This window comes from Anser anser, assembly GCF_964211835.1.
Source record: "Anser anser genome assembly, chromosome: 30".
In the NCBI taxonomy this organism is placed as follows: Eukaryota; Metazoa; Chordata; class Aves; order Anseriformes; family Anatidae; genus Anser; species Anser anser.
Window position 1 is genome coordinate 2,227,002 of NC_139751.1, and position 26,853 is coordinate 2,253,854.

General features: G+C 67.5%; 5 protein-coding genes across 11 annotated transcripts; 2 read left to right on the top strand and 3 right to left on the bottom strand.

Moving 5' to 3' along the window:
* Positions 1 to 60: 60 nt before the first annotated feature.
* On the bottom strand, positions 61 to 3,366 carry ASB8 (ankyrin repeat and SOCS box containing 8). The gene is made up of 3 exons (XM_083814432.1): positions 3,013 to 3,366; positions 2,012 to 2,116; positions 61 to 1,672 (listed from the first exon to the last, which is right to left on the bottom strand). Exons 1-3 carry the CDS (start codon positions 3,127 to 3,129, stop codon positions 1,040 to 1,042), a joined length of 855 nt encoding a protein of 284 aa, XP_083670558.1. The 5' UTR covers positions 3,130 to 3,366; the 3' UTR covers positions 61 to 1,039.
* Positions 3,367 to 4,518: 1,152 nt separating this feature from the next.
* Positions 4,519 to 8,056, top strand: LOC310888054 (uncharacterized protein). Of its 2 annotated transcripts, none has more exons than XM_083814431.1 (3): positions 4,519 to 4,657; positions 4,808 to 4,897; positions 7,276 to 8,056. In XM_083814431.1, the coding sequence occupies exons 2-3, from the start codon at positions 4,828 to 4,830 to the stop codon at positions 7,836 to 7,838; spliced, it is 633 nt and encodes a 210-aa protein (XP_083670557.1). In that variant the 5' UTR covers positions 4,519 to 4,657; positions 4,808 to 4,827; the 3' UTR covers positions 7,839 to 8,056. The 2 variants fall into 2 exon arrangements, with proteins under 2 accessions (XP_083670557.1, XP_083670556.1); XM_083814430.1 differs by having other exon boundaries at positions 4,524 to 4,657; positions 4,805 to 4,897.
* Positions 8,057 to 11,131: 3,075 nt separating this feature from the next.
* On the bottom strand, positions 11,132 to 19,218 carry ARHGAP9 (Rho GTPase activating protein 9). 3 transcript variants are annotated; one of them, XM_083814428.1, is made up of 18 exons: positions 18,311 to 19,218; positions 17,237 to 17,572; positions 16,783 to 16,976; positions 15,865 to 16,089; positions 15,396 to 15,464; positions 15,098 to 15,208; positions 14,969 to 15,030; positions 14,220 to 14,307; positions 13,974 to 14,069; positions 13,583 to 13,681; positions 13,379 to 13,502; positions 13,188 to 13,301; positions 12,698 to 12,796; positions 12,543 to 12,620; positions 12,355 to 12,408; positions 12,131 to 12,265; positions 11,949 to 12,054; positions 11,132 to 11,652 (listed from the first exon to the last, which is right to left on the bottom strand). In XM_083814428.1, the coding sequence occupies exons 2-18, from the start codon at positions 17,535 to 17,537 to the stop codon at positions 11,472 to 11,474; spliced, it is 2,136 nt and encodes a 711-aa protein (XP_083670554.1). In that variant the 5' UTR covers positions 17,538 to 17,572; positions 18,311 to 19,218; the 3' UTR covers positions 11,132 to 11,471. The 3 variants fall into 3 exon arrangements, with proteins under 3 accessions (XP_083670554.1, XP_083670553.1, XP_083670555.1); XM_083814427.1 differs by lacking the exon at positions 18,311 to 19,218 and adding an exon at positions 17,694 to 17,934; XM_083814429.1 differs by lacking the exons at positions 16,783 to 16,976; positions 17,237 to 17,572; positions 18,311 to 19,218 and adding an exon at positions 16,409 to 16,534.
* Positions 19,219 to 19,480: 262 nt separating this feature from the next.
* On the top strand, positions 19,481 to 24,718 carry MARS1 (methionyl-tRNA synthetase 1). 4 transcript variants are annotated; one of them, XM_083814423.1, is made up of 22 exons: positions 19,483 to 19,656; positions 19,753 to 19,843; positions 19,946 to 20,024; positions 20,116 to 20,250; positions 20,418 to 20,493; positions 20,578 to 20,750; positions 20,878 to 20,990; positions 21,136 to 21,252; positions 21,375 to 21,578; positions 21,737 to 21,938; positions 22,040 to 22,114; positions 22,197 to 22,367; positions 22,467 to 22,562; positions 22,635 to 22,752; positions 22,987 to 23,200; positions 23,275 to 23,406; positions 23,506 to 23,610; positions 23,686 to 23,869; positions 23,960 to 24,031; positions 24,123 to 24,149; positions 24,270 to 24,383; positions 24,460 to 24,718. In XM_083814423.1, the coding sequence occupies exons 1-22, from the start codon at positions 19,554 to 19,556 to the stop codon at positions 24,610 to 24,612; spliced, it is 2,754 nt and encodes a 917-aa protein (XP_083670549.1). In that variant the 5' UTR covers positions 19,483 to 19,553; the 3' UTR covers positions 24,613 to 24,718. The 4 variants fall into 4 exon arrangements, with proteins under 4 accessions (XP_083670547.1, XP_083670548.1, XP_083670549.1 ...); XM_083814421.1 differs by having other exon boundaries at positions 19,481 to 19,843; XM_083814424.1 differs by lacking the exon at positions 24,123 to 24,149 and having other exon boundaries at positions 19,485 to 19,656.
* DDIT3 (DNA damage inducible transcript 3) lies at positions 24,680 to 26,165 on the bottom strand. Its single transcript, XM_083814433.1, has 4 exons — positions 26,055 to 26,165; positions 25,645 to 25,692; positions 25,362 to 25,526; positions 24,680 to 25,271 (listed from the first exon to the last, which is right to left on the bottom strand). The coding sequence occupies exons 3-4, from the start codon at positions 25,500 to 25,502 to the stop codon at positions 24,858 to 24,860; spliced, it is 555 nt and encodes a 184-aa protein (XP_083670559.1). The 5' UTR covers positions 25,503 to 25,526; positions 25,645 to 25,692; positions 26,055 to 26,165; the 3' UTR covers positions 24,680 to 24,857.
* Between the last annotated feature and the right edge of the window lie 688 nt (positions 26,166 to 26,853).

The window sequence follows — 26,853 nt, forward strand, 5'->3', positions numbered from 1 at the left end:
AGCGGGGCACCGCCCTGCTGCCCCTGACCGCCGACACACAAACCTCCCGACACGCGGGGCTTGCGAGGAGCCGTTTATTTCTGTGAACATGAACTGGGGCCGCGGGGGGCTGCGGGCGGGCAGCGGCTCCGGGCGGGTTTCGCCCCTCGGAAACGAGAGGCAGCGACCCGGGGAGCTGCTGCCAGCGCCTCCGCGCCCCTGCGGTACAAACACGCAAACAAAACCAGCCAGGAGGCGCCGAGGGGGCAGCGCAGAACCAAACTGAGGACCCTGATGGCGGAGGGGAGCCGAAGCCTCCTGCTCGGGAGCGCCTTGTGCCCGGAGTGGAGCCAGTCTGGATGGCAGGGAAACGTTTTCTTATCTCGCAGGAATCGTGGCCAAATTTCTGGAGGGGGGGGGCGGAAAGCAGCGAGAGCCGGGCCCCGGTGACACCGGGACGCTGCGCCCCGGTGCTGCGCCGGTCGGGGCGCCTCCTCCCCTCGCTGGCCTCGCGCCCCACGAAGGTTTCTCGCTCCTGCGGGCGCTGCGTTCCCTCCAGCTCCCCACCTTCCGTCCCTAGCGCGCCGTTACGTCTTAAAACTCCGGGGTACGGGGCTGAACGAAGCTGCCCCGGGTGCCGAGGGGGCGCCCCGGGTGCTGTGCGCGGTGAGGCGGGCGCTCGCCCCGCGGGGCTGCGGGAGGAACGGGCTCGAGGCGTGCAATCGCCCAGCAGGCCTCTCCGTGCCCCGCAGCGCCTCGAGCCCTTCCCAAGGGGGAGATTTCGCCGGTCTTGCCCCGAAAGCCTCGCTTTGCCCACCACGGAACAACAAAAACCAGAACACACAAATAAAAAACCAGAACACCAAAAAAAAAGGACCAGGTTAATCCAACGGCCGCGATGGCTTCGTTGCAGGGGGGGTGGATTTTCCTCGCACGGCTGAAAACGCAGCGCAGGAGCTCGCGCGGAGCAAGCGTGGCAGGCGCGCGGAGAGCAACGCGGGGCCTTCCGGAGCGTCCCCGCCGCTCGCCCGGCGCCCGCTAAAACGGGTGCTCCCGGCGCCTAGCTGAGGAGCAGCACGTACTCCTTCAGGCAGGTGGGCAGGGGCAGCTGCTCCACGGCCTCGGGCAGGAAGCGCACGCCCAGGCTGCGGCGCACGGCGTAGCGCGAGAGCGTCTGCAGCGTGCCGGGGGCCGAGCAGAGCAGCGTCAGCTTCTGGCAGAGCTGCTGGTCCCTGGTCACCTCCCAGGGCATGCTGCCGTTCTTGCGCAGCTCGAAGTGTCCGATGGCGCGGTGCAGGAGGTCGAAGCAGGAATCCTCGCGCTCCGTGCCCAGTCCCCGCACCAGCAGCGCCACCAGGCGCGAGATGGGCGTCTGCCCCTTCAGGTTGACCACCCGCACCTCGGCCCCGAAGTCGAGCAGGACGCTCACGCTCTCCAGGTTGCCCTTCATGGCGGCCCAGCTGAGCGGCGTGTCGTCGTTGTAGTCGCGGGCGTTCACCAGGGCGCCGTTCTCCAGCAGCGAGCGCACGCACTCGGCCGTGTTCTTGAAGGCGGCCCAGTGCAGCGGCGTGTCCTTGTTGCCGTCCAGCGCGTTGGGGTCGGCGCCGTACTCCAGCAGGATCTCCACGCACGTCTCGTCCTTCTCGGCCGCGTAGTGCAGCGCCGTGCGGTTGTAGCCGTCCAGGGCGTTGACCTGCAGGGGTGGGGGGGTGGGGGAGGAAGGGCGGGAGGACACGGGGCGGGGCGGGACGCGCGGGGCCCTCCCCGCGGCGCCGGGTGGGAAAACGGGGGGCGGCGCGAGCTTCCCCCAAAAAAACGGGCAGGAGACGGGCGGCGTTTGGCGACCCTTCGGCTCTCGTTTTCCCCTTCCCCGAACGAGCGAAATCTCCGCCCCAAAACATCGCCGAGATGTTAAAAAAATAAATAAATCCCCTCGCCGCTCCCGCGGGGCGCCTGCACCCCGCCCGTTTTGCCCCAAAAAGGGGCAGAGCAGCCGGTACCGGGGCCGGCAGCGCCCCCAAGCCGCCGTTACCTCCGCTCCCTTCTGCAGCAGCAGCTCCACGCAGTCGGCGTCGGCCACCATGCAGGCGCAGTGCAGCGGCTTCAGGGTGCCGTGCATGCCGTTCACGTCGGCGCCCTACGGGGACACGGCGGTGTTAACGGGGCGCCCCTAAATTGGGGCCCGTCGTTAGCGGGGCGCCCCCAACCGGGGCCTGGAATTAACGGGGCGCCCCTAATAGGCACCTGTCATTAACGGGGCGCCCCTAAATTGGCACCCGTCATTAGTGGGGTGCCCCCAACCAGTGCCTGGAATTAACGGGGCGCCCCTAATCGGTGCCCATCATTAACGGGGCACCCCCAACCGGCGCCTAGAATTAACAGGGCGCCCCTAATTGGCACCCGTCGGTAACGGGGCGCCCCCATCCGGTGCCTGGAATTAACGGGGCACCCCTAATCGGCACCCATCATTAACAGGGCACCCCTAAGTTGGCACCCGTCGTTAGCGGGGCACCCCCAACCAGGGCCTGGAATTAATGGGGTGCCCCTAATCGGCGCCCATCATTAACGGGGCACCCCTAGTCAGTACCTGTCATTAACGGAGCACCCCTAATCAGTATCTGTCATTAACGGGGTGCCCCTAATTGGCACCCGTCGTTAACGGGGTGCCCCTAATTGGCACCCGTCGTTAACGGGGCACACCCAACCAGTGTCTGGAATTAATGGGGCACCCCTAATCAGTGCCTGTCATTAACGGGGCGCCCCCAATCAGTGCCCAGACAGGCCAGGGTGCTGCGGGGCTCTGCCGCAACCGCTCGTTGGCTGCATTCCGGGACGGGGACGGCTCCAGACACCGCGCTGCGGGCTCCCGCTGCTCCCGGTGCCCGCTGCGGGCGGCAACAGGAGGCGCCGAACCCCCGTTTGCAGCATCCGGGCTGCGGGGCCGGCGTTTCCCCGCCGCGGGCGGGCAGCGGGACCGGCTGGGGGTGGGGGCACCGGGCCCGGTTCCCCCCCCGGTGCCCCGCCGGGGCTCACCCGCCCGATGAGGTCCTCCACGTTGTCCCGGGGGAAGGAGCGGATGGCGGCGATGGTGCGGATGAGGCGCTCAGACAGCGAGTACTTGCTCTGCACGCTCTGCATGATGTACCACATCCTGCGGCACCGGCACCGGGACACCGGGGGCAGCGGGACCGGGGGCACCGGGCGCACCGGGACCCCGCCGCCAGGCCCGGCCCAGCCGCCGGGCCCTGAGGAGGAGGAGGAGGAGGCCGGGGGGGGGAGGGGGAGACCCGCCGGGAGGGGGCGGGGCCCAGGCCCAGGCCCGGAACCGGCGCCGCCGCCGCCGCAGGCCCAGCGGGAGGCGGAAGCGGCCGCCGCCACCCGGAAGTGGAATGAGGCGGCGGCGGCGCATGCGCCGAGTACTCCCCGGCCTCGCCCCGCCCGCCTCTCCGCCAATCAGCGCGCGGCGCCCCCCCCCTCCCCGGGAGACGCCGTCCCCTCAGCGGGCTCGCCCCCGCGCGGCGCTTTTAACCAATCGGTAGGCTCGGCGGCACGCAAGCCCCGCCCTCGCGGCGGCTCTCAGCCAATCCGCTGCCGCCGGGCTTGGCCCTGGGCGCCGGGGCCCCGGCTGGGGGGCTCGGGGGGGGCGGGGGCACTGGGACGGGACCGGGAAGGGGGGCACGGGGAAGGGGGGCACGGGGAGGGGGGGGGCGGGGGGGACACAGGGGGGTGGCACCGGGGGGGGGGTTACGGGGGGGGTACGGGGGTGTGACCCCCCCGGTGTCCCCGTGCTGCCCGACCTCGGGGCGCGGCCAGTTCAAACCAGTGGCTCCCAGTATGGGGGGGGGCACCCCCGGGCAGTGGGGCACTGGGATGTACTGGGACGTGCTGGGGGCACTGGGACATGCTGGGGGCACTGGGGTGTACTGGGGGCACTGGAAGGTACTGGGATATACTGGGATGTACTGGGACATGCTGGGGGCACTGGGAGGCACTGGGATGTGCTAGGGGCACTGGGACTCACTGGGTACACTGGGATGTACTGGGATGTACTGGGAAGCACTGGGTATACTGGGACACACTGGGTGCACTGAGATGAACTAGAACACACTGGGATGCACTGGGAGGAACTGGGTATACTGGGATGCACTGGAACACAGGGGATGTACTGGGATGCACTGGGACACACTGGATGTACTGGGAGGCACTGGGTGCACTGGGACACACTGGGACGCGCTGGGAGCACTGAGTATACTGGGATGCACTGGGACGCACTGGGACACACTGGATGTGCTGGGAGGCACTGGGTACACTGGGACGCACTGGGCCACCCCCATCAGCCCCATCCAGCTGCAGACACCGGGGGGGGGGGGTGCAGAAGCCCCCCCAGTGCCCCCTGCACCCCCTGCACCCCACACGGGGGGGGTCCCCATCACCCCCCTCACCCCCCCAGCTGGGGGCCCCCCCTTTGTCCCCGCCCCCCCCCCGCACTCGGTCCCGCTGCGCCCCCCGCACCCGCCGGCTGGGGGGGTCCCGTCCCCCCGTCCCCCCGTCCCCACGGCCGGGTGGGTTTTTTTTTGGGGGGGGGGGATGTAACGGGGGGGGGGGGGGCAGGAGCTGCGCCATCGCGGGGGCCGAGCGGGAGGCCCCGCCGCTGCCGCCCCCCCCGCGCCAGGCCCCGGTGAGTTGTTTTTTATTTTTTTTGGGGGGGGGCCGACGGTTCCGCTGTGGCTGAATTTGGGGCGGGGGGGTCGGTGGTCTCCCCGCCCCCCCCCCACCCCGCGGCCACCCCATCTCTTTGCTTCTTTGCCCCCCCCCCCCCCCCAAGCAGCGTTTCCCCGTCTGAGCGTGATGGACGCCGAGGGGGGGCCGTCAGGCCGGGACCCCCGGGACCCCGAGACCCCCGAGGGCACCGCCGCAGGTGAGCCCCCCCCCCCCCGAAGCTCCCCCCCCCCCCCGGTAGCGTGGGGATGGTCCCGTACTTGGGGGGCCCACGGGTGCACGGGGAGCGGGGGGAGATGGGGGGGGTGGCTGGGAGGGGGACGCTGCGATCCTACAGCGTGGGGGTGCTGCCATCCCATAATATGGGGGTATTCTGATTTGTTTGGGGGGGGGGTAAGAGGGGGGCAGGGGTGCCCCCATCCCATAATATTGGGATGGCTCGGTCGCAGGGTGGGGGGGTGTCCTGATCTGGGGGGGCACCCTCATCCCGTAATATGGGGGTGTCCTGATTCGGGAGGGGGGACGGGGTGCCCCCATCCCATAATATGGGGGTGTCCTGATTCGGGGGGGGGGGATGACAGGGGTGCCCCCATCCCATAATATGGGGGTGTCCTGATTCGGGGGGGGGGGATGACAGGGGTGCCCCCATCCCATAATATGGGGGTGTCCTGATTCGGGGGGGGGGGATGACAGGGGTGCCCCCATCCCATAATATGGGGGTGTCCTGATTCGGGGGGGGGGGATGACAGGGGTGCCCCCATCCCATAATATGGCAATGTCCCAGTCCCACAGCATGGGGGTGTCCTGATCCCAGGGTGTGCGGATGCCCCGTCCCCATTTTGTGGGGATACCCCAAATCTGGGGTATGGGGGTGCCCCGATCCCAAGGTATGGGGATGTCCTGGTCCCTTGGCACAGGGATACCCCAAATCTGGGCTATGGGGTGCCCCAATCTCAAAGTATTGGGGTTCCCTGATTCCTTGGCACAGGGACACCCCAAATCTGGGCTATGGGAATGCCTCAATCCCAGGGTATGGGGATGTCCTGGTCCCTTGGAACAGGGATACCCCAAATCTGGGCTATGGGGGTGCACTGATTCCTTGGCACAGGGATACCCCAAAACTGGCTACGGGGGTACCCTGATCCCAGGTAATGGGGGTGCCCCGATCCCTTGGCACAGGGGTGCCCCAATCCCATGTTATGGGGGTGCTCTGATCCTACGGTAAGGGGGTTCCCTGGTCCCTTGGCACAGGGATACCCCAAATCTGGGTTATGGGGGTGCCCCACACGCGGGTTGTGGGGATGCCCCGTCCCCGTTTCGTGGGGATACCCCAAATCTGGGGTGTGGGGGTGTCCCGGTCCCTTGGCACAGGGATACCCCAAATCTGGGGTATGGGGAAGCCCCGATTCCTTGGCACAGGGATACCCCGAATCTGGGGTGCCCTGATCTCAGGGTATGGAGGTGTCCCAATTCTGGGGTGCAGGGGATGCTCCAGTCCGTCAGAACAGGGGTACCCCATCCCCATGGCACGGGGCTGCCCTAACCCCGCAGCACAGGGACGCCTCGATCTCGGGGTGCAGCGATGCCCTGCTCCTGCCCCGTGGGGTTTCCCGGTACCCCAACTCCAGCCATGTTTTGGAGGCAGGAATTTGGGCTCCGGGGTCCCCCTCGGCGGTGCCACCCCCACGCCTGTCCCCACCTGGGGACGCGCTGTCCCCGTCCCACACCCCAGGCCTGTCCTGGGGGGGGGGCAACCTCCATCTGCACCCCAATTCCAGCCTCTTGTCTCTTGGTGGGGACGCCCAGCGGGGCGCCAGCGCTGTCCCCGAAGTGGGGAGGGGGCAGAGGGGATGGGGAAGGGGGAATGGAGGGGGTGGGGAAGGGGAAAGAAGGGTGGAGAAGGTGGGAAAGGGGGTGAAGGGGCCGAAGGGGTGAAGACGGTGGAAATGGGATGGGGAAGGGGCTGAGAGGATGGGAAAGGGGTCAAGGAAATGGGGAAGGGGTCAAGGAGATGGGGAGGGGCCCAAGGGGATGGGGAAAGGGCCAAGGGGATGGGGAAAGGGCCAAGGGGATGAGGAAGGGGCCAAGGGGATGAGGAAGGGGTCAAGGAGAGGGGGAAGGGGTCAGGGGAATGGGGAAGGGGCCAAGGGGATGGGGAAGGGGATGGGGAAGGGGACAGTGGATGGGGAAGGTGGGAAAGGGGCTGGGGAATGAAGGGGACAAAGGGGTGAAGAAGGTGGAAATGGGAGGGGAAGGGGCTGAGGGGATGGGAAGGGCCCAGAGGGATGGGGAAGGGGCCAAGGGGATGGGGAAGGGGCCAAGGGGGTGGAGGAGGTGGGAAAGGGATGGGGCAGATAAGGTCCGGGGTAGGGACAGGGGCTGGGAAAGAGGTAGGGGAGATGGAGGAGGTGGCAGAGGGACAGAGAAGGGGAGGAGGGGATGGAGAAGGTGGGAGAGGGCTGGAGCGGACGGAGAAGGGCTGCAGGAGGTGCAAAAGGGATGGGGAAGGGGCAGAGGGGTCGCGGCCCCTGGCCTGCCCCGCGCCCCCGCCGGTGCCCAGCTCCGCTCTCCCTGCAGCCTGCCCCGGCAGCGAGACCCCCGGGTGCCCAGCGGCGAGGCGGCGGCGGAAGGCACCCGCCCGGCCCCGGGGCAAGGCGTCGGGGGGCCCGCGGGGCCTGGGACCGCTGGAGGAGCTGCTGGGGCTGCGGGGGGGCCGCCTGCGCCCCACCATCTGCGGCGAGTGCGGCAAGGGCTTCAGCCGCAGCTCGGACCTGGCGCGGCACCAGGTCACGCACACCGGCGAGAAGCCCTACACCTGCGGGGCCTGCGGGAAGGGCTTCAGCCAGAACTCCAACCTGGCCACCCACCGGCGCATCCACACCGGCGAGAAGCCCTACGGCTGCGGCGCCTGCGGCAAGCGCTTCAGCGAGAGCTCGGCGCTCGTCCAGCACCAGCGCACGCACACCGGGGAGAAGCCCTACCGCTGCGGGGAGTGCGGCAAGCGCTTCAGCGTCTCCTCCAACCTCATCCGCCACCGGCGCACCCACACCGGCGAGAAGCCCCACGGCTGCCCCGACTGCGGCGAGGGGTTTCGCCACAAATCCCAGCTCCGCCGGCACCAGAAGCTCCACGCCGCCTGATGGGGACCCTGGCGCATGGGGACAAGGAGCAGTGGTGCTACCGGTCCCGCTGCCCGCCCAGGATGGGGACCACAAGGGGTGGGATGGGGGTTGGGGACGCGTGGCACCCACGCGCCCAGCCCCGGTGCACCCAAAATCCCCGGGACTGGCCTCAAAAGCCAGGCTGGGGAGGCGCAGCGGGGCCGCGACCCGGATCAATAAAAGGTCCCGGTGCCGAATTGCTCGCCCACCGTTGTCCCCAGGCGCCCCGGGCAGCGCGGGCTGGGTTTTGGGGCCCCCACTGCTGCTACCCCACTTTGCACGGCCCCTGCCACCATAACGCTAAATAGGACCCTAAGAACACGGACATTTCCAGTTTCTCCCACCAAAATACTCCCAACAGAAGCCGTTGGGTACACCTGAACTCCCTTTGGGAGCCTTTACGCAACCCCACACGCAACAGGACTCTGCGCTTTCTCTCTTTCCAAGCAATCCTAAACATAACACTAAACCTTACCCTAATTAGGACCCTATAAACACTTATGTTTCCAGTTTCTCCCATCAAAAAGGGCTCCCAATGGAAGCCTTTGGGTACACCTGAACTCCCTTGGGGAGCCTTTATGCAACCGCACTCACAATAGGACTCTGCGCTTTGTCTCTTTCCAAACAACCCTAAACGTATCACTAAAACTAACCCTAAATGGGACCCTAAAAAAACACGTATGGCGCCAGTTTCTGCCATCAAAAAATGCTCCCAACAGAACTCTTTGGGTAGACCTGAACTCTTTGGGAGCCTTTACGCGACCCCACGCGCGACAGGACTCTGCACTTTTTCCAAACAACCCTAAACGTAACACTTAACCTAACAGTAAACCTAACCCTAATTAGGACCCTAAAAATACGTCGCCAGTTTCTCCCAGTGAAGGGAGAAGGGCAGCGGCCCAGCCTGGCTGGGCGTTACGCAGTGGGTTCCCCGGATCTTTCTCCTTGAGGCACTGATGGCCTTACCCTGGGCCTTCCTGTCCTGTATGTGACGGTGTCTGCGTGCCACCGAAGCACGGCACGTGTGGGGTGGTTGTGTGCAGGCGTCTGTGGGGCTGCGCCAACCCTGTGCTGGGGACCAGGTGTCCACGCCTGCACGCACACCAGACCCGTGAGCAGACCACTAGAGCGTGTGTGCATCCCTGGGTGTCCCTGGGGGGGAGAGGGTCTTGTTCGTGCGCTGCAGGCTCCCAACCTCTTCAGCACCCCGTTACTATGCCCTGTATCTCAGCCTATCACAGAATTACAACATTTTAGGGGGTGGAAGGGACCTCGAGAGCTCATTGGGACCAACCCCCCTGCCAAAGCAGGTTCCCTACAGCAGGCTGCCCAGGCAGGCCTCCAGACGGGCCTTGAGTATCCCCAGAGAAGGAGCCCCCACAACCTCCCTGGGCAGCCCGTCCCAGCGCTCCGTCACCCTCACCGGGAAGAAGTTCTCATATTCGTGCAGAACTGCCTGGGCTCCATTTTGTGGCCATTGCCCCTTGTCCTGTCCCCACAGACCTCTGAAGAGAGTTTAGCCAAATCCCTCCATCTCCCACACTTAAGATATTTGTAAACACTAATAAGATCCCCTTATTAATGGGGCAGATTATCTCCATCATAAGGAGACCGCACGCATTCCCTGGAGGATGTTCTTTATCTGTGGGGGCTCTGCTGCGTGCCCCTGACCCAAGCCATGATCCCAGAAGGGTGGGGGCCAGCAGGTGCCTTGGCCTTGGGCATTTTCTCATTTGCAGTTTGGGAACTAGGGGCAGGAGAGGGCCAGGTACAGGCGCTGAGCTCCACCTGAGCCCACGGTCATTTTGGGGGGGACTGTTCCAGGGGTGCTCCTTCCTGGTATGGGGGTGAGGGCAGGCAGGGGGAGCATTTGGGAGTTCAGACACTGGGAGGAGATATCAGAGGAGCCCAGGAGCTTCAGGTGCCGGGAATTCAAGGCGTCTATCCACCTCCACCACCGCCGCCTTTGACCACCTGGTTCCTTCTGCTGCAGCTCTGGCTCCTGACGGTGCCACCAAGGAGGTTGGACCGGGCCGGGTCGCAGCCCCCCAGCACCCTGAAATGCCTGGGGGATGCCCTGCTCCCAGCCCCGACACTTCTTGTGCATGGTGCAGGAAAAGCTTCAAATATCAGCACCACGTGAAGCAGCAAGAGTACATCCGCAGCGTCCCACTGCCCCCCTACCCACCACCTATCACCCCCGTACCTCCTGCCAACACCCAGACCCCATCCATTGCATGAGCCTCCCAGCCCCCGATGACCCTCTGGATCTGCCCCCAAGGCAGGGGTTGGTGTCCCCCCAAGGTTCCTCCAGGAGCCAGCTGTGCCCCCTAGGGTCCTGTGCGCCGTGAGTGCTTCCCTTCTGCCCCATCTTACCTGAGCCCTTGGGACCCTGCCCACCCTCCAACCTCCTGCAGACCCTGGGCATACCAGATCCGGTGGGCACTGCCACGGGGAACTGGGAGCAGCTGGTACAACCAGCGAGTAAAGGGGCTGGGACACTGGGAGAACACTGGGAGGCCGTAGAGGCAGCAGGTGGCAGCACTGGGTGCTTGAGGGCACGCTGAAGGGTGCTGAGACCCTGGGGACCGAGGGCCTTGGCAGGGCACGGTGCCAGCCACTGTGCCCCCCGACCTGTGTCCTACAGGCAGGGGTCTTGGAGGTGCCGGTGGTGGCTGCAGTAGGGCACGGATGGGCGCTTCCTCTGTGAGCTCTGCCCCAAGGGTTTCTTTCTGCAAGGGCAGCTCCCTGCTGCAACGCTGCTACAAGCACAACCCGTAGCAGGACACGGGTGCACTGGCAGGGCTGGGGGCTGCAAGTGCAGGGAGGCAGCGGGGAGGCAGCGGGCAGTAGCAAGGAGTATGGGGGTCAGCCTGGGCTGAGGGAAGGGGGACAAAGCCACGGAGCTGGGGTTTCCCAGCAGCAGGGCAGAACCAGGAGGCTACCCAGGCACCAGCATGCTTCCCTCGCTCCCCAGCAGCAGGCCAGCACCCACGCTGCTGCCCGCTCTGTGCCAAAGCCTTCGATTCCGGAACAAGCAACACCTGGCTGAGTACCAACAGCTGTGCACGAGCAAGCAGCCCTTCTGCTGCAGGCACTGCTGGAAACGCTTCTCCCACTCTGGTACCTACCTGCAACGCAAGCACTGCCACTCGGCGTGCTGCAGGCCCCCCGGCCCCCCAGGCACCTCCCAGAGGAACACATCAGGCACAGCCCGATCCTGCCCTGGTGGTAACTGAGCCACCAGAGCCGGGGCACTCTCCCGGTGGGTCTGATGGTGACAGATACGTTTTTAATGAACGGTGGAAATAAATCAATGTTGGAACAACCTTGGGGAGGCATACGGGGCATGGCAGAGTGCGGCAGGAGGGGAAGTTTGGGGCTGCCATATTCCCTAGAGCATGAAGAGGGGGCTCCAGGAGTCTTCTCTGGGAAAGGAACGGGAAGAGGGTAGCTCCTGGTGCTGCAGGCCCCCAACCCCGATCAGAGCAGGAGGCCCTGGCAGTCCCAGGGAAGACGCCTGCTTACCGCAGAGTCCATGGTGCACAGGGCAGGAAGGGGCAATGGCAGCTGAGATACCCGTGCCCAGTATGGGGGGGGGGGGGATCAGGCTCAAGGAGGGGTGGGGAAGATGCGGTCAAAGTGTGCCAGCAGCAGCTCCACGGCCTGGTTCTGCTGGGACATGCCCACGGCCAGGCTGCCTGGCTCCCGCTCCGGACGCAGCAGCGTCGGCCCGAACACGATGCCGATGTTCTGGCATGTCATGCGGTTGACGTCTGCCTGCCCCATCACCCTGGGAATGCACAAGATTCAGGGGGAGGGGAGAGGTGTCTCATGCAACCCATCTAGCTCCCCCATTCTCCCTTTGTTGTCCCCGGGGGCTTGTACCCCAGGGCTCCATCGCTCTGACGGTGTGCCCTAACCCCTCATCCCACCCCATGTACCAGGACCACCCCATCCCTCCCCAGACAAGCAGGTCAGCCCCTCTCAAGGCTGATCCTCGTAATGCAAAGCCCCAGCTACCCCATACCCTGAACCCCTGTGGGGCATCCCCAAGCCCACCCCCAGCCCGGCAGCAGGCCCCCTTACCGGCAGAGGTGAGCCACGAGGTAGCGCAGGGTGGCATAGTTGGGGGGGGGCATGCTCTGCACCAGCTCAGCCACCCGCTGCACCTGCTCCTGGGGGTCCGGCAGCTCTGGGGGAGCCACAGGGGTCAGACACCACGGCCCCCCTGCTCCCACAGCCTGGGGACCCTGTGGGGAGACACTTACTGACGGCTTCAATGAAGGGGTTGAAGAGCCCGTAAGGCACTAGGGGTTCGGGTAGCTCCCGGAGGAAGAGCTTGAGGGCACCGGTCACCACGTGGATGTCGCTCCACTCAGGGTCCGCCAGGCTGAGCCGCTCCTCTGGGGGAAACGGGGGGGCTCAGCCTGCACCTGGGCCACCACGGCCCCGGCACCACCAGGGCAACCTCTGCACAGCCACCCCAGCTCACCTTGGCACAGCTGCTCGGGGAAGACATAGCGCCCATCCGAGGTCACAGCTCGTTCTGCAGAGATGAAAGGGTATTTGGGGCGGGGGGGGGGACAGGGGCGGACAGTCCCCTTCCCCCTGTCTCTGTGTATGTACCCCAGCACAGCCCCCTTGCCCATCTCCCCATCTGGTGCCCCCTCATCCCCTCACCCTGGTCCACGGCAAACCGCAGCTTCTGGATCACAGAGAGGTTCCCGTTGATCCGGTAAATCCCATCAACGTCAAGGCCTGGGGACAAGGACGGGGTGAGACACGGTAGGTGGCTCTGCGATGGGCGGGAGGGCCGTGCCCCCTGGGGTACCGACCTCTCTCCTCAACAGCCTCCACGCAGAGCCGGACGAAGCGGGGCACTGTGGCGTTCTCCCGCTGGCACAGGGCTTCCAGGCGGCACCCGAACACCTGGTCTGGGAGAAGGCAGTGCTGGGGCAAACTGGGAGCGGAGGGAATGGGACCTGGGGACTGGGGCCAGGAGGGGAAGCAGGGAACTGGGAGATGGGGGACTGCCAGCAAGGGCAGGGGGGGACGCCAGGAGTGGGATAAGTCTCTGGGGCCAGAAAGTGGCACTGGGATGGGAGACACTGAGTCCAATTGAGCAATGGGACTGATGGGGGCACAGGGACTTGGCGTGGGGATGGGGACACTGGGACCAACTGGGGACCAGCACCCAAATCTCACTCTTACGCTCAGGCGCCCTCCTCTCCCGCTTTTGAGTGCAAGGGGAGTATGTGGAAGGGTATGGGGGGTCCCAAGGGTGCAGTGGGATTTAGGGGAGGTCCCAGAGTTGGAGAGCCCCACCTCGAATGAGCCCCTTCTCCTGCAGGCTCTGGAGAGGGGGCCGTTTGATGATGAAGCGCCTCAGCTTGCTCTTCACCCGTTTCTTCTCTGAGGTGTCAGGAGCGGGGGGGGCACCTGGAGGCAGAGCAGGCCCAGGGGGGTCACCGCAGCCCCGAGCCCCGAAGCCTGCCACTCTCAATCCCCAGCCCTACCTGGGGACCTAGTCCCCTCGGTGACCCACGGCGCCTCATCCTCGTCCCCACTGAGCTCTGCCAGGTCCCTGCTGGGTACATGGCGCAGCCACCCCAAAGGCACGTCCATGGGGTTCTCCAGGTCCTGGTGGTGATGGGAACGGTCAGCAGCGCAGGCAGAACTGTGGGCAACCACCGGGCAGCCCCTGTCCCCCAGGCACTCACCAGCCGGTGGATTACCTCCCGTATGGCCCGGGCCCACTCCTGGATCGTGGCCTCGTGGTCTGACTGCAGCAGGAACTCGTTACCTGTCACTGTGCGGAGCTGGGGGAGGCAGCAGGACATGGGAGGGGGGCAAGGAAGCCAGGGGAACCCAGACACTCCTCCTCCCTCCCACCCTGCCCTTAACAGGGGCTCCTGAGGTGCCCCTAACCCAACTGGGGCTCTCCATGGCCCCTGGTGAAGTGGCAACCCAACCCGTGTCCCATTCTGGGGTCCGTGTATCTGCCGGGCTGCATCTTTTAGGGGTCCCCTTGTCCGCGGACCGACAGGGCATCGCTGCAACGCCTGGATGCTTTTGGAGAGCCTGCTGCTTTCAGGGTCCCGCTCCACTCACGTGGATGACGTTCTTCTTGCTGGAGAGGTGGCGGGCCCAGTCCAGCGCAGCCCCTCGCAAGTCCACGCTGCTCTCAGGGCGGCTGCTGGCAGGGCACTGCGGGGCGCTGGGTGTCAGCGGGTACCCTGCCCCCTGGTGTCTCCGTAGCCCCCCCCCCCCCGCTGTCCCCACTGTCCCCCCGTGCCTCCCATTGCCTTGGCAGCCCCCCATCTCCCAAGTCCCAGCTCCTCCATGCCCCCAACTCACCCAGGTGGCAGGTGCCGGGCCCTTGGGCTCCTTGTAGAAGACGAGGCTGTTCCTGGCCAGCACCACCCAGGAGACCCCCCAGCTCTTCCTGGGGGCAGTGGGTGAGGGGCACCTCACCAGGGCTGGGGGCTGGCTTGGTGCCCCCTACCCCGGTAGAGGGTCTCTCCATGGGCCTCCGGCGCTCTTTGACCATTCTTGCCCCAGATTTCCCCCTCCCCCCTCCCCCCTCCCCCAATCCTGGCACAGCCAAAACCACCTTTTTGTGCCCAGGACATCGCGTGTCTGAAGCTGTAGAGGCCAGACACAGCCCCCCCCCTCCCCAGGTACAGCACAGCCCCTCCATAAACTCCCCACCCCAACTAGCGCAGTCCCTGTCTGTCCAAATGGGGATCCCCCTCTCCCCCCAAATCCGGCATGGACCCACAGACTGACATCGCCCCCTTGCCTTAATACGGACCTTTACAAGGCTGCACGGTCCCTTCTGCTTTCCTGGAGGACCCCTCTGCCCTGGAAAAGCCCCCCCAGTGCCCTGACACCTCCCCTTGAACAACGGGGACCCCCCCTGCCCTGTGGCGAACCCCAGCTTAACGCAGCCCCCTGCACCATGAGCTCCCCCACCCGCCCCAGGCCCCCTGGGGACAGCCCCTTCCACCAGGACCCTCTGCCCCCATTCCTGGCACAGCCCCCCCGCACCAGGACCACCACCACCCGCCATCCTGGGGCAACATCCTGCCTACCCCAGCCCTCACCTGAGCTTCCTGCCCCCCTCGGCGATCTTGGTCCTGTTGAGCTGCCCAGCCTTCTGCACCTCCTGCGGGAACACGGTCAGCGCTGCCCCCGCTCCCCCCGCCCCCCCCGGTTACCCCAGGGTAACTCACGGTGGGTAAGTCAAGGCTGCGGGGCGGGGGCTTGGCGGGGGCCCGGGGGGGCAGTGAGGTGGCCGCGCAATCCTCCTGGCTGTGCTGGGAGGGGGGCTGGCCACGGATCACCTGCGGGGGAGATGGCGAGAGGGGCACGGTCCAGGACACCTGCCAGGCCCTCGGCGCCGCCCCTGTCACCCATCCACGCTGCCTCAACCCCCTCCCGCCCAGCCCAGTGCCCCCCATCCTCCTCCATTCCCCTGCCACCCCCCCTCCCCGTGGTGCCTCATCCCGGTGCCCCCTCCCCGTGGCTCACGGTGCCGCCGCCGTCCGGGGGGCTCTGGTGTGCCGGGCTCTTGGGGCGCTCCGCAGCAGGGCTCTGGTCCTGGGCACGACGGAGGGGACGCGAGTCAGCCTCGGGGAATGGCGTGGCTGGAGACCCGCGGCAATTAACGCTAGCGCTAATTGCCAGCGGCCCGGTGGGGCCGTGCCAGGGACACGGGTGGGCACGGAGAGGGACCGGGGAGGGCACCAGGAGAGGCGCGGGGCGCAGTGGTGGGGCCACACGGAAAGGGTGGGAGTGAAGGTATTTGTAGGATGATGGGCGAGCATCGGAGGGTCACAGGGACCACTGTGGGGGGGAGACGGAAGAGGACGGGTGGGCATCGGTGAGGGCACAGAGGGCACTGGGAAGGATGCTGGTGGGGAAATGGAGCACACAGGGGTGCACGGAGGGGTAGGGGCGCGTAGACCCAGCCAGCCGGGGTGCCGGCCCCCATGCCCACCGCCTCGCGGTGCCGCCGGGGGGGTTTCCAGGAGGTCACGCCCGTCTGGGGGTTGTAGAAGAAGCAGCGGCCAGTGCTGGGGTCCTGGTGACGCTCCCAGGCCCCCAAAACCTGGAGGGGGGGCCCGGCTGGCACGGGGGGCTCTCCCTGGCCCCCCGCCCGCTGCAGCTCCTCGAAGTTGCAGTAGATCGCGGGGGTCACCATGCCAGCTCCAGGTCGGGGGATCTGTGCGGGACAGACCCTCGCGTTGACGCCGCCCCGTGCCGTGCCTCAGCCCCCTGCCCCGGGGGCTCAACCCCTGCCCCCCGACCCCCTGCGGCACCCCCAGCCGCAGGCGGCACCCCCAGCGGCACCCCCTCCCGTTGCCCTTCCGCCGTGCCCCCAGCCCCGTGCCGTGCCCCCCAACCTGCGCCGTGCCCAGCGCAGATCAGGGTTGTGCAATCGCCTCCCCACAGACATTTATCCTGCCCCCCCCCCGGCATCTGTGCCCTCTCCCCCCCCCCCCCGATGTTTCCCCCCCCCAGACCTGGTGCCTCACTCCCACCTGTTGCCCGCAGCAGCGCAGCCCCGGCCCCCGAGCCCTGCTGCGGGCAGCACAGGCCCCCCCCCGACCCCCCCCACCCCCCCCCCCGCTGCACTTCCTCCGCTGCCCCCACCGAGATGAGGAAGCGGTGGCAGCGGGGGCGGGGTTGGAGGGTGCTGGGGTGCCGGGGGGGGGGGGGGGTGCATAGGGTGCGGTCCAGGAGAGCGAGGTTCTGGGTGCAGGGAGGCGATGCAGGGGTGCAGGGTGTGGAAGGTGGGTGCACGGATTTTTTTTTGGGGGGGGGGTTAGGAACAGGGGCACAGGCAGGGCCGTAGGTGCTCCGAGAGGGACAGGGCTGGGGGCTGCCCTCTGAGGGCCACCTCACCCCCACTTACCCCAGTGCCCTGGGCCAGCAGCTCCTGCTGGGACTGGGACTGTGGCAGGGGCGGGGGGGCAGGCAGGGGCCCCCCCGCCAGCTGGCTGGTGCTGACGCTGCGGCCCACGGGGCGCATGGGCACGCTGGCCTCCTGGGGAGGGGCGGGGGGGGGTCCACACAGGTTCTCCACTGAGTGGTACTGAGACAGCAGGCCTGGAGGAAGAGAGTGGGGTACCCACCAACCCGAAAGGATGCTCCAGTCGGGGGGGGGGGCAGAGTCCCCAGCCCCACGGCCCTTATTTCCCCCGGTGCTGTATCCCCCCGTCCTCTGCTCCCAGCGTCCCCTTATCTTATGCCCCTAATGCCCCCACTCCCCTTATCTTATGCCCCTAATGCCCCCAGCCCTTTGCTCCCAAACCCGGTGCTCCACGGCTCCGCTCTCCCAGCATCCTGCCCCCCCCCACCTCACTCACCTGTGTACGCAGGCAGGCTCGGGGGCTGCACGCTCCATCTCCCGATGTCGCCGGGGTCCAGCTCGGCCACGTAGGTGGCAGGGACGAAGAAGGGCCGAGCCCAGCGGGGCTCACTGGCCCGCCTCACCTGCCACCAGTCCTCGTTGGCCTTGCGGAGCAGCAGGAATTGCTCACCTGCAGCCATGGCCACGTGCCGCCCGTCCTCGGCACGGTACGTGTAGTCGTAGAGGGCGCGGAGCACCACGGCCGGCTCAGCGCGCCGCCACCGCCGCCCCTCCAGCCGCCACCTCCCTGCCAGCATCGTCGCCCCGCTCAGGACGCCGGAGCCCTGGCCATCTGCAGGGCACAACGCCGCGGGTCAGGGCAGGTGTCCCCCGTGGCCCCATAGCCGGCGTGGCTCCGGGCAGCGGCGCAACGGGGCTCAAGCAGCGCCGCGGGGCAGCAGCAGGGACCCCACCTGCAGGGCCTGGACTCTCCAGGCAACACCGTGCCCCAAGGCCGGGCCGTGCCCAGCCACCACGGCAATGGCACCCGTGCCTCCCGTTAAGGCTGTGCCCCACCGTCATGGGTTTCTCCCCCGGCCACAGCAGTGCCCCATGAGCAGCGCGGGGCCCGCGTTCTGCCCCGGTTCCTGATGCCAAGGGAGCCGGCGTCTGCCCTTGGGCTGTGGGGGGCTGAGGGGAAGCGAGGGGGCTGGGGGCGCGGGCTTGGCTGGCGCCCGGGGACCTGACGGAAACGCAGCAGTTTCTGTAGCAGGAAGCAGCGAGGCTGCGGCTTCCTTGCACCACACGCTATGGGGTTGGGGGGCAGTGCCGGGGGGGGGGGGGTTGGTCTCGGCCCCGGGTTCCCAAGTGCCCATCCCACGGTCCCACATCCCCGCAGCTCCCCGTCCCCCGCTCCTCATCCCGCAGCCCTGCGGCGTCACGGCCCCCGGCCCTCATCCCTGTCGCCGCACGCTTTCCCAGTTCCCCCGGCCCCCCCCGTCCCGAGGACCCTCCAGCCCCACGGCCCGTGGTTCCGGACCCCCAGCGCCACGGCTCCGCGGCACCCAGCCCGGCTGGGGGGCACACTCACCGTCTTCGGGGCGCTGCCACGGAGCCAGCGGGGGGGACCCGACGCCGGGGCAGAGAGGTGCTGGGGGCTGACGGGGGGGGTGGGGGGGTGCAGGCAGAGGAGCCTGCGGGTGTCCTGCCAGCCGCTCCCCCAGCCTAATACCCGCGGCCCCGCTCGACCCCAAGCGCCTTTCGGCTCTGGCCACCCGTTAAAGGAGAGGGGGCGACACCCGTGGGGCCGAACCCCGGGGAAAGCAGCCCCGGGGTGCTCGCACCGCCCCGGCGGCAAAGCAGCCCTGTTCCGGGGGAGGACCCCAGCCCGATCCCCGCCGCCCGCCCCCGCTTCCCTTCGCCCTCTCCGCCCGCCGGTTGCTGCTGCGCGGGGACGTCCCGGGGACCGGGACCGGGAGCGGGCGGCGTGAAGCCGGGCTGCGTTTGCACCGAGCTCCCGGTGCGGCACGGAGGCGCCCCCGGTGCCTGCGCCCCCGGGACCTGCACCTGCCGGGGAGGCGGCGGCGATGACACGGGGCGTGCGGCAAGGCGGGGCGGGACGGGACGGGACGGGAGGGGACCGGACGGGTGGGACGGGAGGGGACGGGGCTGAACGGGACGGGACGGGACGGGACGGGACGGGACGGGACAGGAGGGGACGGGACGGGACGGGGCTGGACTGGACGGGACGGGGCTGGACGGGGCTGGACTGGACGGGACCGGACGGGCTGGGACCGGACGGAACGGGACGGGACTGGATGGGACTGGACGGGACCGGACGGGACGGGGCACTCGGACGCCTGCGGGACGTTCTCGGTCCGAGGGCAGGGCGCCGGCTGCGCTCCCGGGGACGCGCCCGGTGCTCGCGGCTGCCCCGAGCGGGGGGGGGGGAAGCGGCCCCCGGTCCCGCTGCGCCTCTCCGTGACGTCACCGCCCCGTGCCGCGGCGGCAGCGGAGCCGCAGCGGCCCCGCTCGGTTGCCATGGCAACGCCGGCCGGCCGGCCCCGCCGCCACCGCGCGGAGGAGGCTCTCGCGATAGCTTGGGCGTCTCGGCGCGGGGCATTATGGGAGTTGTAGTTCCACGCGGAAGCGACGCGCCATTCCGGCGGGAACCCCCCGCGCGGAGCATTGTGGGAGTTGTAGTTCCACGCGAACCGAAGGCCCCATTCCGAAAGCTCCCGCGCAGAGCATTGTGGGAGTCGTAGTTCCCCGCGAACCGGACGCCCCGCGCCGGAAGCCGTTGCTCGCGGCCCTGCCCGGTTGCATCAGCGGCGATGCGGCTGCAGGTGGCGGCGGGCGGCCCCGCGGCGCTGAAGGTGGTGGCGGCCGCTCAGTGCGCCGCCGCCCCGGTGCGGCTCTGCTGGAGCGCCCCGGCAGGTGAGGCCGCCGCTGGGGGGGGGGGGGACCCGGGGCACCGGGAGGCCGCGCCGTGCCCCCCCCTCCGCCCCCCTGACGGGCCCGCCCGTCCCGCAGAGCAGCCCCTGTCGCCGCTGTGCTCCCCGTGGGTGCCCGCCCTGCAGCTGGACAGCGGCGCCGTGCTCTTCTCCCCCAACGCCATCTGCCAGTGAGTACCGGCGGGGTGCGGGGCTGCAGCGGGGCCGCGGGACGCCGAGCGGGGCCGGAGCTCTGCCCCTGCCCTGCCCTGCCCTGCCCTCCCCTCCCGCAGGTACTTCTTCCTGGCCGGCGGACAGGAGCCGACCGACCTCACCAACCAGTGGCTGGAGTGGGAGGCCACGGAGCTGCAGGTGGGCGTCCGAGGCGCTGCTGGGCCGCCGGGGCGGGGGCCTGGCTCGTGGCCTCGGCCTGCCTGACCCCCGTTCCGCCGTCCGCTCCCAGCCGGTGGTGGCGGCGGCCTTGTACGCGCAGCTGGTGCACGGCAAGAAGGGGCTGGAGGCGGCGGGGGCCCTGGGGAAGCTGCTGGCTTACATCGAGCAGAGCTTGTCCGGGAGAGGCACCGCTTACCTTGCCGGGGTAAGTGGGACCCCCCAGCATGGGAGAATCCTGCCCTCTGGGGGGGGGGGGATTCGGGGGCAGCCCTTTTCCCTGGGGAGCTGTGCTCCCCTCCTGTCTTCCCTGAGGCAGAGCCCAGAGCCCGGGCTGGGGCTGTCTCAGGGCTTGACGCTGCTTTTCTGGGCCAGGATACCAAGTCGGTGGCTGACGTGGTTGTGTGGGGAGCCCTGTTCCCTGTGCTCCAGGATGAGGCCAGCTTGTCAAGTAAGAGGGAAACAAGCGCGTCAGGAGGGGCATATTTCCTGTGTCCCCACAACCGTGAGACCCACCTACTGTCTCCTCCCCAAGACGAGCTGCAGGCGCTGAGAACCTGGTTCCAGAGCATGACGCTCTCAGAGGCCTGCAGGAAAGCTGCTGACTCTGTGCTGATGCCCGAGAGGCTCCTGGAGTTCAAGTCCTACCTGCAGAAGCAGCCTCCGCCTTGCCTGGCCACGGAGAGAGCCACCAGTAACGAGCCTGAGGTACAGCCCTGGCCCCCTTGCTCAGCCACGGCACAGGAACATGTTTCCCCTCGGGCTGATGGCAATAGTCCCGCAGACCCCCCCCGGGACCCGCTGCCCCCTCGCTCATCAGCTGTTTCCCCCACAGGAGGAAGAAGCTTCTGAGCGGGCCCTGACGGAGGAGGAAATCACAGCTGCTGCAGATGCCTGGGCCCGTGGTGCTGCGGCACTGCCCAAGCCCTGGCATCCGCAGAAACCCGTGTGAGTCCCAAACCGACGCAAGGCTCGGGCTGTTGCGGACGTCTGGGCGATCTTGAAGGGGGTCGCAGGCTGGTGCCGCGTCGCTCTGAGGTGAGCTGGCCTCGTTGCCCTTTGTGTTTGCGTTAACTGCTCCTGCCCGTGCCAGGTTGCCTGTGGAGGGCATGAGAAACGTCCTGATCACCAGCGCCCTGCCCTACGTGAACAACGTGCCTCACCTCGGTAACATCATCGGCTGTGTCCTCAGCGCCGACACCTTCGCCAGGTGAGGTGCCGGCCGCTGGAAGCTCCCTGCTGCCAGGGGCTCCTCGGGGGCGGGGGAGGTGGAAGGGGGCAGCCGTGCCGCCCCCCAGCACCTGCACGGGTGTCAGGGGCCTCCGCCCGCAGGTACTGTCGCCTGCGGAACTGGAACACGCTGTACGTGTGCGGCACAGACGAGTACGGCACGGCCACTGAGACTAAGGCAGTGGAAGAGGGGCTGACTCCTCGGGAGATCTGTGACAAGTACAACGCCATCCACGCTGACATCTACCGCTGGTTCCACATCTCCTTCGACTACTTTGGCCGCACCACCACACCTCACCAGACCGCGTGAGCTGCCGCACCGCCCAGGGCTTCACGGGGGGTGGTGGTGTTGGTGCTGTGGGTGGTGGGGGAGTCCCGGCGTGCCTGGCTGAGGGTGTTCTACGGCTCTCTGGTGTCTCCTGGCTGCTTGCGACTGCTCTGTTCCTTTTCCTCTGCTTTCCCAGGATTGCCCAGGACATCTTTCAGCGCCTGCTGGCCCGCGGTTTCCTGCTGCAAGACACCGTGGAGCAGCTGCAGTGTGAGGGCTGCCAGCGATTCCTGGCTGACCGCTTTGTGGAGGGCATCTGCCCCTTCTGCAGCTATGAGGAGGCCCGGGGGGACCAGTGTGATAAATGTGGCAAGCTCATCAATGCTGTGGAACTGAAGGTGGGATGGGATCCCTCTGGGAGGCCCGTTGCTTTGCCTGGGACCCCAGCCTTGTCCCGGGCTCTATCCAAGCTGTGTTTCTCTGTTTCTCTTCCCAACAGAAGCCCCAGTGCAAGCTTTGCAGAGGTGTCCCCATGGTAAAGCCCACCCAGCACCTCTTCCTAGACCTTCCCAAGGTAGGCTTCCCTCACTGGGGGGACTGGGGAGGGGACAGAACACCCCCGGGCACCGCTTCCCATCCCGGTGTGCTGCCAACAGCTGGAGGAGCAGCTGGAACCGTGGCTGGAGCGCTCCTGGACCACCGGGGACTGGACAGCCAACGCTCGCTACATCACTCGCTCCTGGATCCGGGATGGGCTCAAGCCCCGCTGTATCACCCGTGACCTGAAGTGGGGCACGCCCGTGCCTCTCGATGGCTTCCGTGACAAGGTGGGTGGCTCCTGAGCAGCCGGTTAGCCAGCCTGGGCCTCAGCCTGCCCTGCCTTGGGCGTTCCTTGCTCAGGTATCGCTTCCCCCCCTCCCCACCAGGTGTTCTATGTGTGGTTCGATGCTCCCATCGGCTACTTGTCCATCACGGCCAACTACACGGACCAGTGGGAGAGGTGGTGGAAGAACCCCCAGCAGGTAAAGAGCTGGGGCAGCTGCAGGGTCGGGGTCCGCGGGGATCTGCTCACGTCCCCTTCCCCTGCTTCGCAGGTTGAGCTGTACAACTTCATGGCCAAGGACAACGTCCCCTTCCACAGCGTCATATTTCCGTGCTCGCTCCTGGGTGCTGACGACAACTACACCCTGGTGAACCACCTCATCGCTACAGGTACCGGGGGGGGGGTTCTCCGGGGATTTGGGGGGGGGGGGTCTCTGCTTTCCTTCAGCCCCGGGAACGGTCCGCTCAGCCCCACACGGGCACAAAACCGCATTTCCCTGCTTTGCCTTGGAAAACCCGCCTTGAGCAGAGCGTGGGGGCTACGACTACGTTGCCGTGCCCTCTGTGTCACGGGACTGTTCTCTGCCTGGGTCCCACGGTGGTGCCCCTCCTGCCCCCCCCCAGAGTACCTGAACTACGAGGACGGGAAGTTCTCCAAGAGCAGAGGCGTGGGGGTGTTCGGGGACATGGCCAAGGACACGGGCATCCCGGCGGACATCTGGCGCTTCTACCTGCTGTACCTGCGGCCTGAGGGGCAGGACAGCGCCTTCTCCTGGAGCGACCTCATGCTCAAGAACAACTCGGAGCTGCTGAACAACCTGGGGAACTTCATCAACAGGTGAGGCAGGGTGGGAAGGGGGGGGGAGCATCTCTGGCTCCAGCCTCTGCTCACACCTGCCCCTCCGTCCCCAGAGCTGGAATGTTTGTGTGCAAGTTCTTCGGTGGCATTGTCCCCGACATGGTCCTGACAGCCGATGACAAGAGGCTCCTGGCTCGTGTCACCCTGGAGCTGCGCCAGTACCACCAGCTGCTGGAGAAAGTCCGGTGCGTAGCTGAAACCCCAGGGCTGGGGAGTTCAGGGACGTAGGGGTGAAGTCCTGACCTGGAGCAGCCGCTCGGCCCTTCTCTGCCCCCCCCCCCCAGGATTCGCGATGCCCTGCGATGCATCCTCAGCATCTCTCGCCACGGCAATCAGTACATCCAGGTGAACGAGCCCTGGAAGAGGATCAAGGGCAACGAGGAAGACAGGTAGGAAGAGTTCAGGAGCACGGGGGGGCCACGGCCCGGGAGCTGGCGCTGATGGAGGGGTTTTCTGCCCGGCAGGCAGCGCGCAGGCACGGTGACCGGGGTGGCGGTGAACATGGCCTCCCTGCTGGCCGTCATGGTGCAGCCCTACATGCCCAGCGTCAGCGTGGCCATCCAGGGGCAGCTCTGCATCCCCCCGGAGTGCTTCGTCCTGAGCCCTGTCTTCACCTGCACCTTGCCCCCCGGGCACCGTGTGGGCGCGGTAGGCGGAAGGCTGTGGGACAGGGGATGGGTGGGGTGGGGGTAAGCCAGAGCCCCGCAGGGCCTAAGCCCTCTTTTCCCCTGGTTCTAGGTGAGTCCCCTTTTCCAGAAGCTGGAGAACGACCAGATCGAAGCCCTCCGCAAGCGATTTGGGGGAGGGCAGGTGAGTGGGGGCCGTAACGCTCCTCCGACTCGGGCAGCTCCTAGTTGCTCCGTCTCTCCTGTTTCTTTCCTCACTGTCTCTCCTTTCCCAGCCCGAAGACCTCAATGTAGTACGTCAGGTAACTCCCTGGTACTGCCACGGGGGTGCTGCTGGGACCCCCCTCCCCAGCATGCAGGGGGTGCATGGGATGCATAGCTCTGCTCCTGGACCCTACACCCCCCCTTCTGTCTTTCCACAGGCTAAGCCAACCCCTCCAGCCTCAGACCCTGTTCCAGCTCCAGCCTCTGGGAGTGTTGTGGCTCCAGCCGACCCCCAGCTGATCCAGGAGCTGACAGAGCAGGTAGCCAAGCAGGTGAGCGCGTGGGAGCTGCCCCCTCTCAACCCCTTCCCCTCTCCCTGGCCTCAGCCCTCACCCCGGCCTTCCCCAGGGCAACCACGTGCGGCAGCTGAAGGCCAACAAGGCAGAGAAGGCACAGGTTGACAGTGAGGTGGCCAAACTGCTGGAACTGAAGAAACAGCTGGCACTAGCAGAGGGCAAAAGTCCCGAAATCCTCGTACCAAAGGGGAAACGGAAGAAATAGCACCTAGCTTCGCTGTGCCGTGGGACAGCTACAGCCCTGGAACTGCAAAGACCAGACTGAACTGTGCTGACGGTTACACGTGTGTAATAAAATGCAAAGAACTGTACAACGTCTGGAAGCTATGCATTCCCCCGTGGCATCAGTCTGTGCCAGTTGGGCAGCGCCCTTCCAGTTCATGGCTGCCCCCCAAGTCCGTTGGGGACAGCAGAGTCCTGCGCCTGGTGCCGACGAGGCCGTGTCAGCGTCTAAGTCCGGCGGAGATTCACTATGCGATTAATGAGCGCTGTCCGTGTGTTCTCCACCTCGGCACTGAGCCGCCGGATCTCTTCCCGGAGCTGCTCGTTGCGGGCTGTCAGCTCCAGCACCCGCTGCTCATTGCTCTGCTCCCGGTTCTTGGCCAGCGCCTTGTTTGCTGTTACGCCACTGCCCCTCTTCCTCTTCGCCTTGTGCCCCACCTGTTCGTCCTCGGTGCCCAGCTGGGTGGGGGAGCTGCTGCAGAAAGCATGGTCCGGCGGCTGCACTGCCTCCGTGCCTGCCGCGCTGTGTGGTCCCAGCAGCTCCTGCAGCTCTGCAGTCAGGGCAGCATCCAGCTCACAGCTCTCTGGAACGCTGCCAGTCCCCTCTGGGCCCCACAGCGGGGCCGTCTCTGATGGCCCTTCCTACAGGGAAGGAAAAAGGAGCCAGTCCAGGATGACAGACGCCCCCCGGCACACCTCTCCCTGCAGAGCATCCCCAGCCCCTCCGCTCACCTGTTCAGCCCCCCAAGGTGCTGGGAGGCCCGGGGGCTCCGCTGCTGCCAGCACCTCCTGCAGGTCCTGGTACCAGGCCTCGAGCTCCCAGCCGGGCAGGCCACCAGCGGACCCTGCCACAGGCAGCCCCTCAGCTGCCATCGTCACCTGCAGGCCACCCTGGGGCTGTGGGGAGAGGGGGATAAGTGCAGTCAGGACCCCCCGGCTCCACGATACTGCTCCCGGGGGCGGCGCTGCTCTCCCAGCCCCCTGCGCGCAGGGGGAGGCCCCCCCCCCCCCTTACCTGCTCTCAGGTGTGGTGATCCACCAGGATGCACTTTCTCCGTGACGCCTGAGGAGCGAGAGAGGCTGGATCAGACGCGCGTCGTGCCCCCCCCCCCCCCCCAACTCCCACGGCTCCGCGGGCAAGCTCGGAGCCCCCCGCCCACCCCCGCTCCCCGGGGGACGGCACGGAGCCCTGCTGCGGGGAGGATCCCGGGGGCGGGCGGCCCCCACCCCCCGCGGGGCTCCCGTACCCGCAGCCGGGCCCCCTGACGAGCGGGCTCCCTCCCGCCGCCTCGGCCCGGGGGCAGGGCCTAGGCCTAGGCCCCGGCCCACCGCCCCCTTGCAGCCCCATGGCCGCCGGTGGCTCGGGACCGGACCGCACGGGACCGGGCCGCACCGCGGGGCTCCCCCGCACCTTCCCCCCCGCACCTTCCTGCGCGGCCCCGGCTCCCCGCGGCTCCGTCCCGCGCGCTGCCCCCGTCTCATCCTCATCCGCATCTTCCCCGCTCCCGCTGTGCCGCCGCCCGGCCCCCGCCGCTCCTTTTAAGCCCTCGCATGACGCAACGCTTGCGTCAGCCGCGCCCAATGGGCGCCCGCGGCGGCGGGACGGGCGGGAAGGGCGAGCCAATGGGAGCGGGAGGGGTGCAGGCGCGCGGCCCCGCCTCGCGGGCGGGAGCGGCCCCCTCGCCGCGTCACGCGCCCCGGGGTGGGTCACGTGGCTGGGTGATGCAAGGGCTGGAAACAGGGCCCGCTCTGCCCCGCCCCGCCTTAAAGGGCCCGCAGCGAGGCCGTGCCCGGCGCCGTGCGCATGCGCAGAGGCGGGGCCGGCGCTGCTCGGCCATTTCCTGAGGGGGCCGGGGCCCGCTCCGGTACCGGGCGGCAACGCCGGGACAGGGGGCGGGCGGCTCGGCCCGGGCTCCCTGCCGTCGTTGCTGGTGCAGGGGGTGGCTTATTCAGGGGGACGGGGAGCTCGGTGCGCCCAGCCTGTGATTTTGCCCCGCGTCAGCCCTAAGCTGCAGCCAGGGGCTCGTTTTGTCCCGTGCCCCCGGCCTCGTTCCCCGCCTCCGGTGTCACAGGCGGCAGTGGTGCATCCCGAGAGGCCTCTGCCTGCTCCCACTGAGGCCAGGCATAGAAGGATGGGGGGTTGTTTAATCACGTTAATGATTTCTAAATAAAACGATCGTTATTATTGAAGCCAGGAAGGGAAGAACGGGGGCTCGCTTAATCG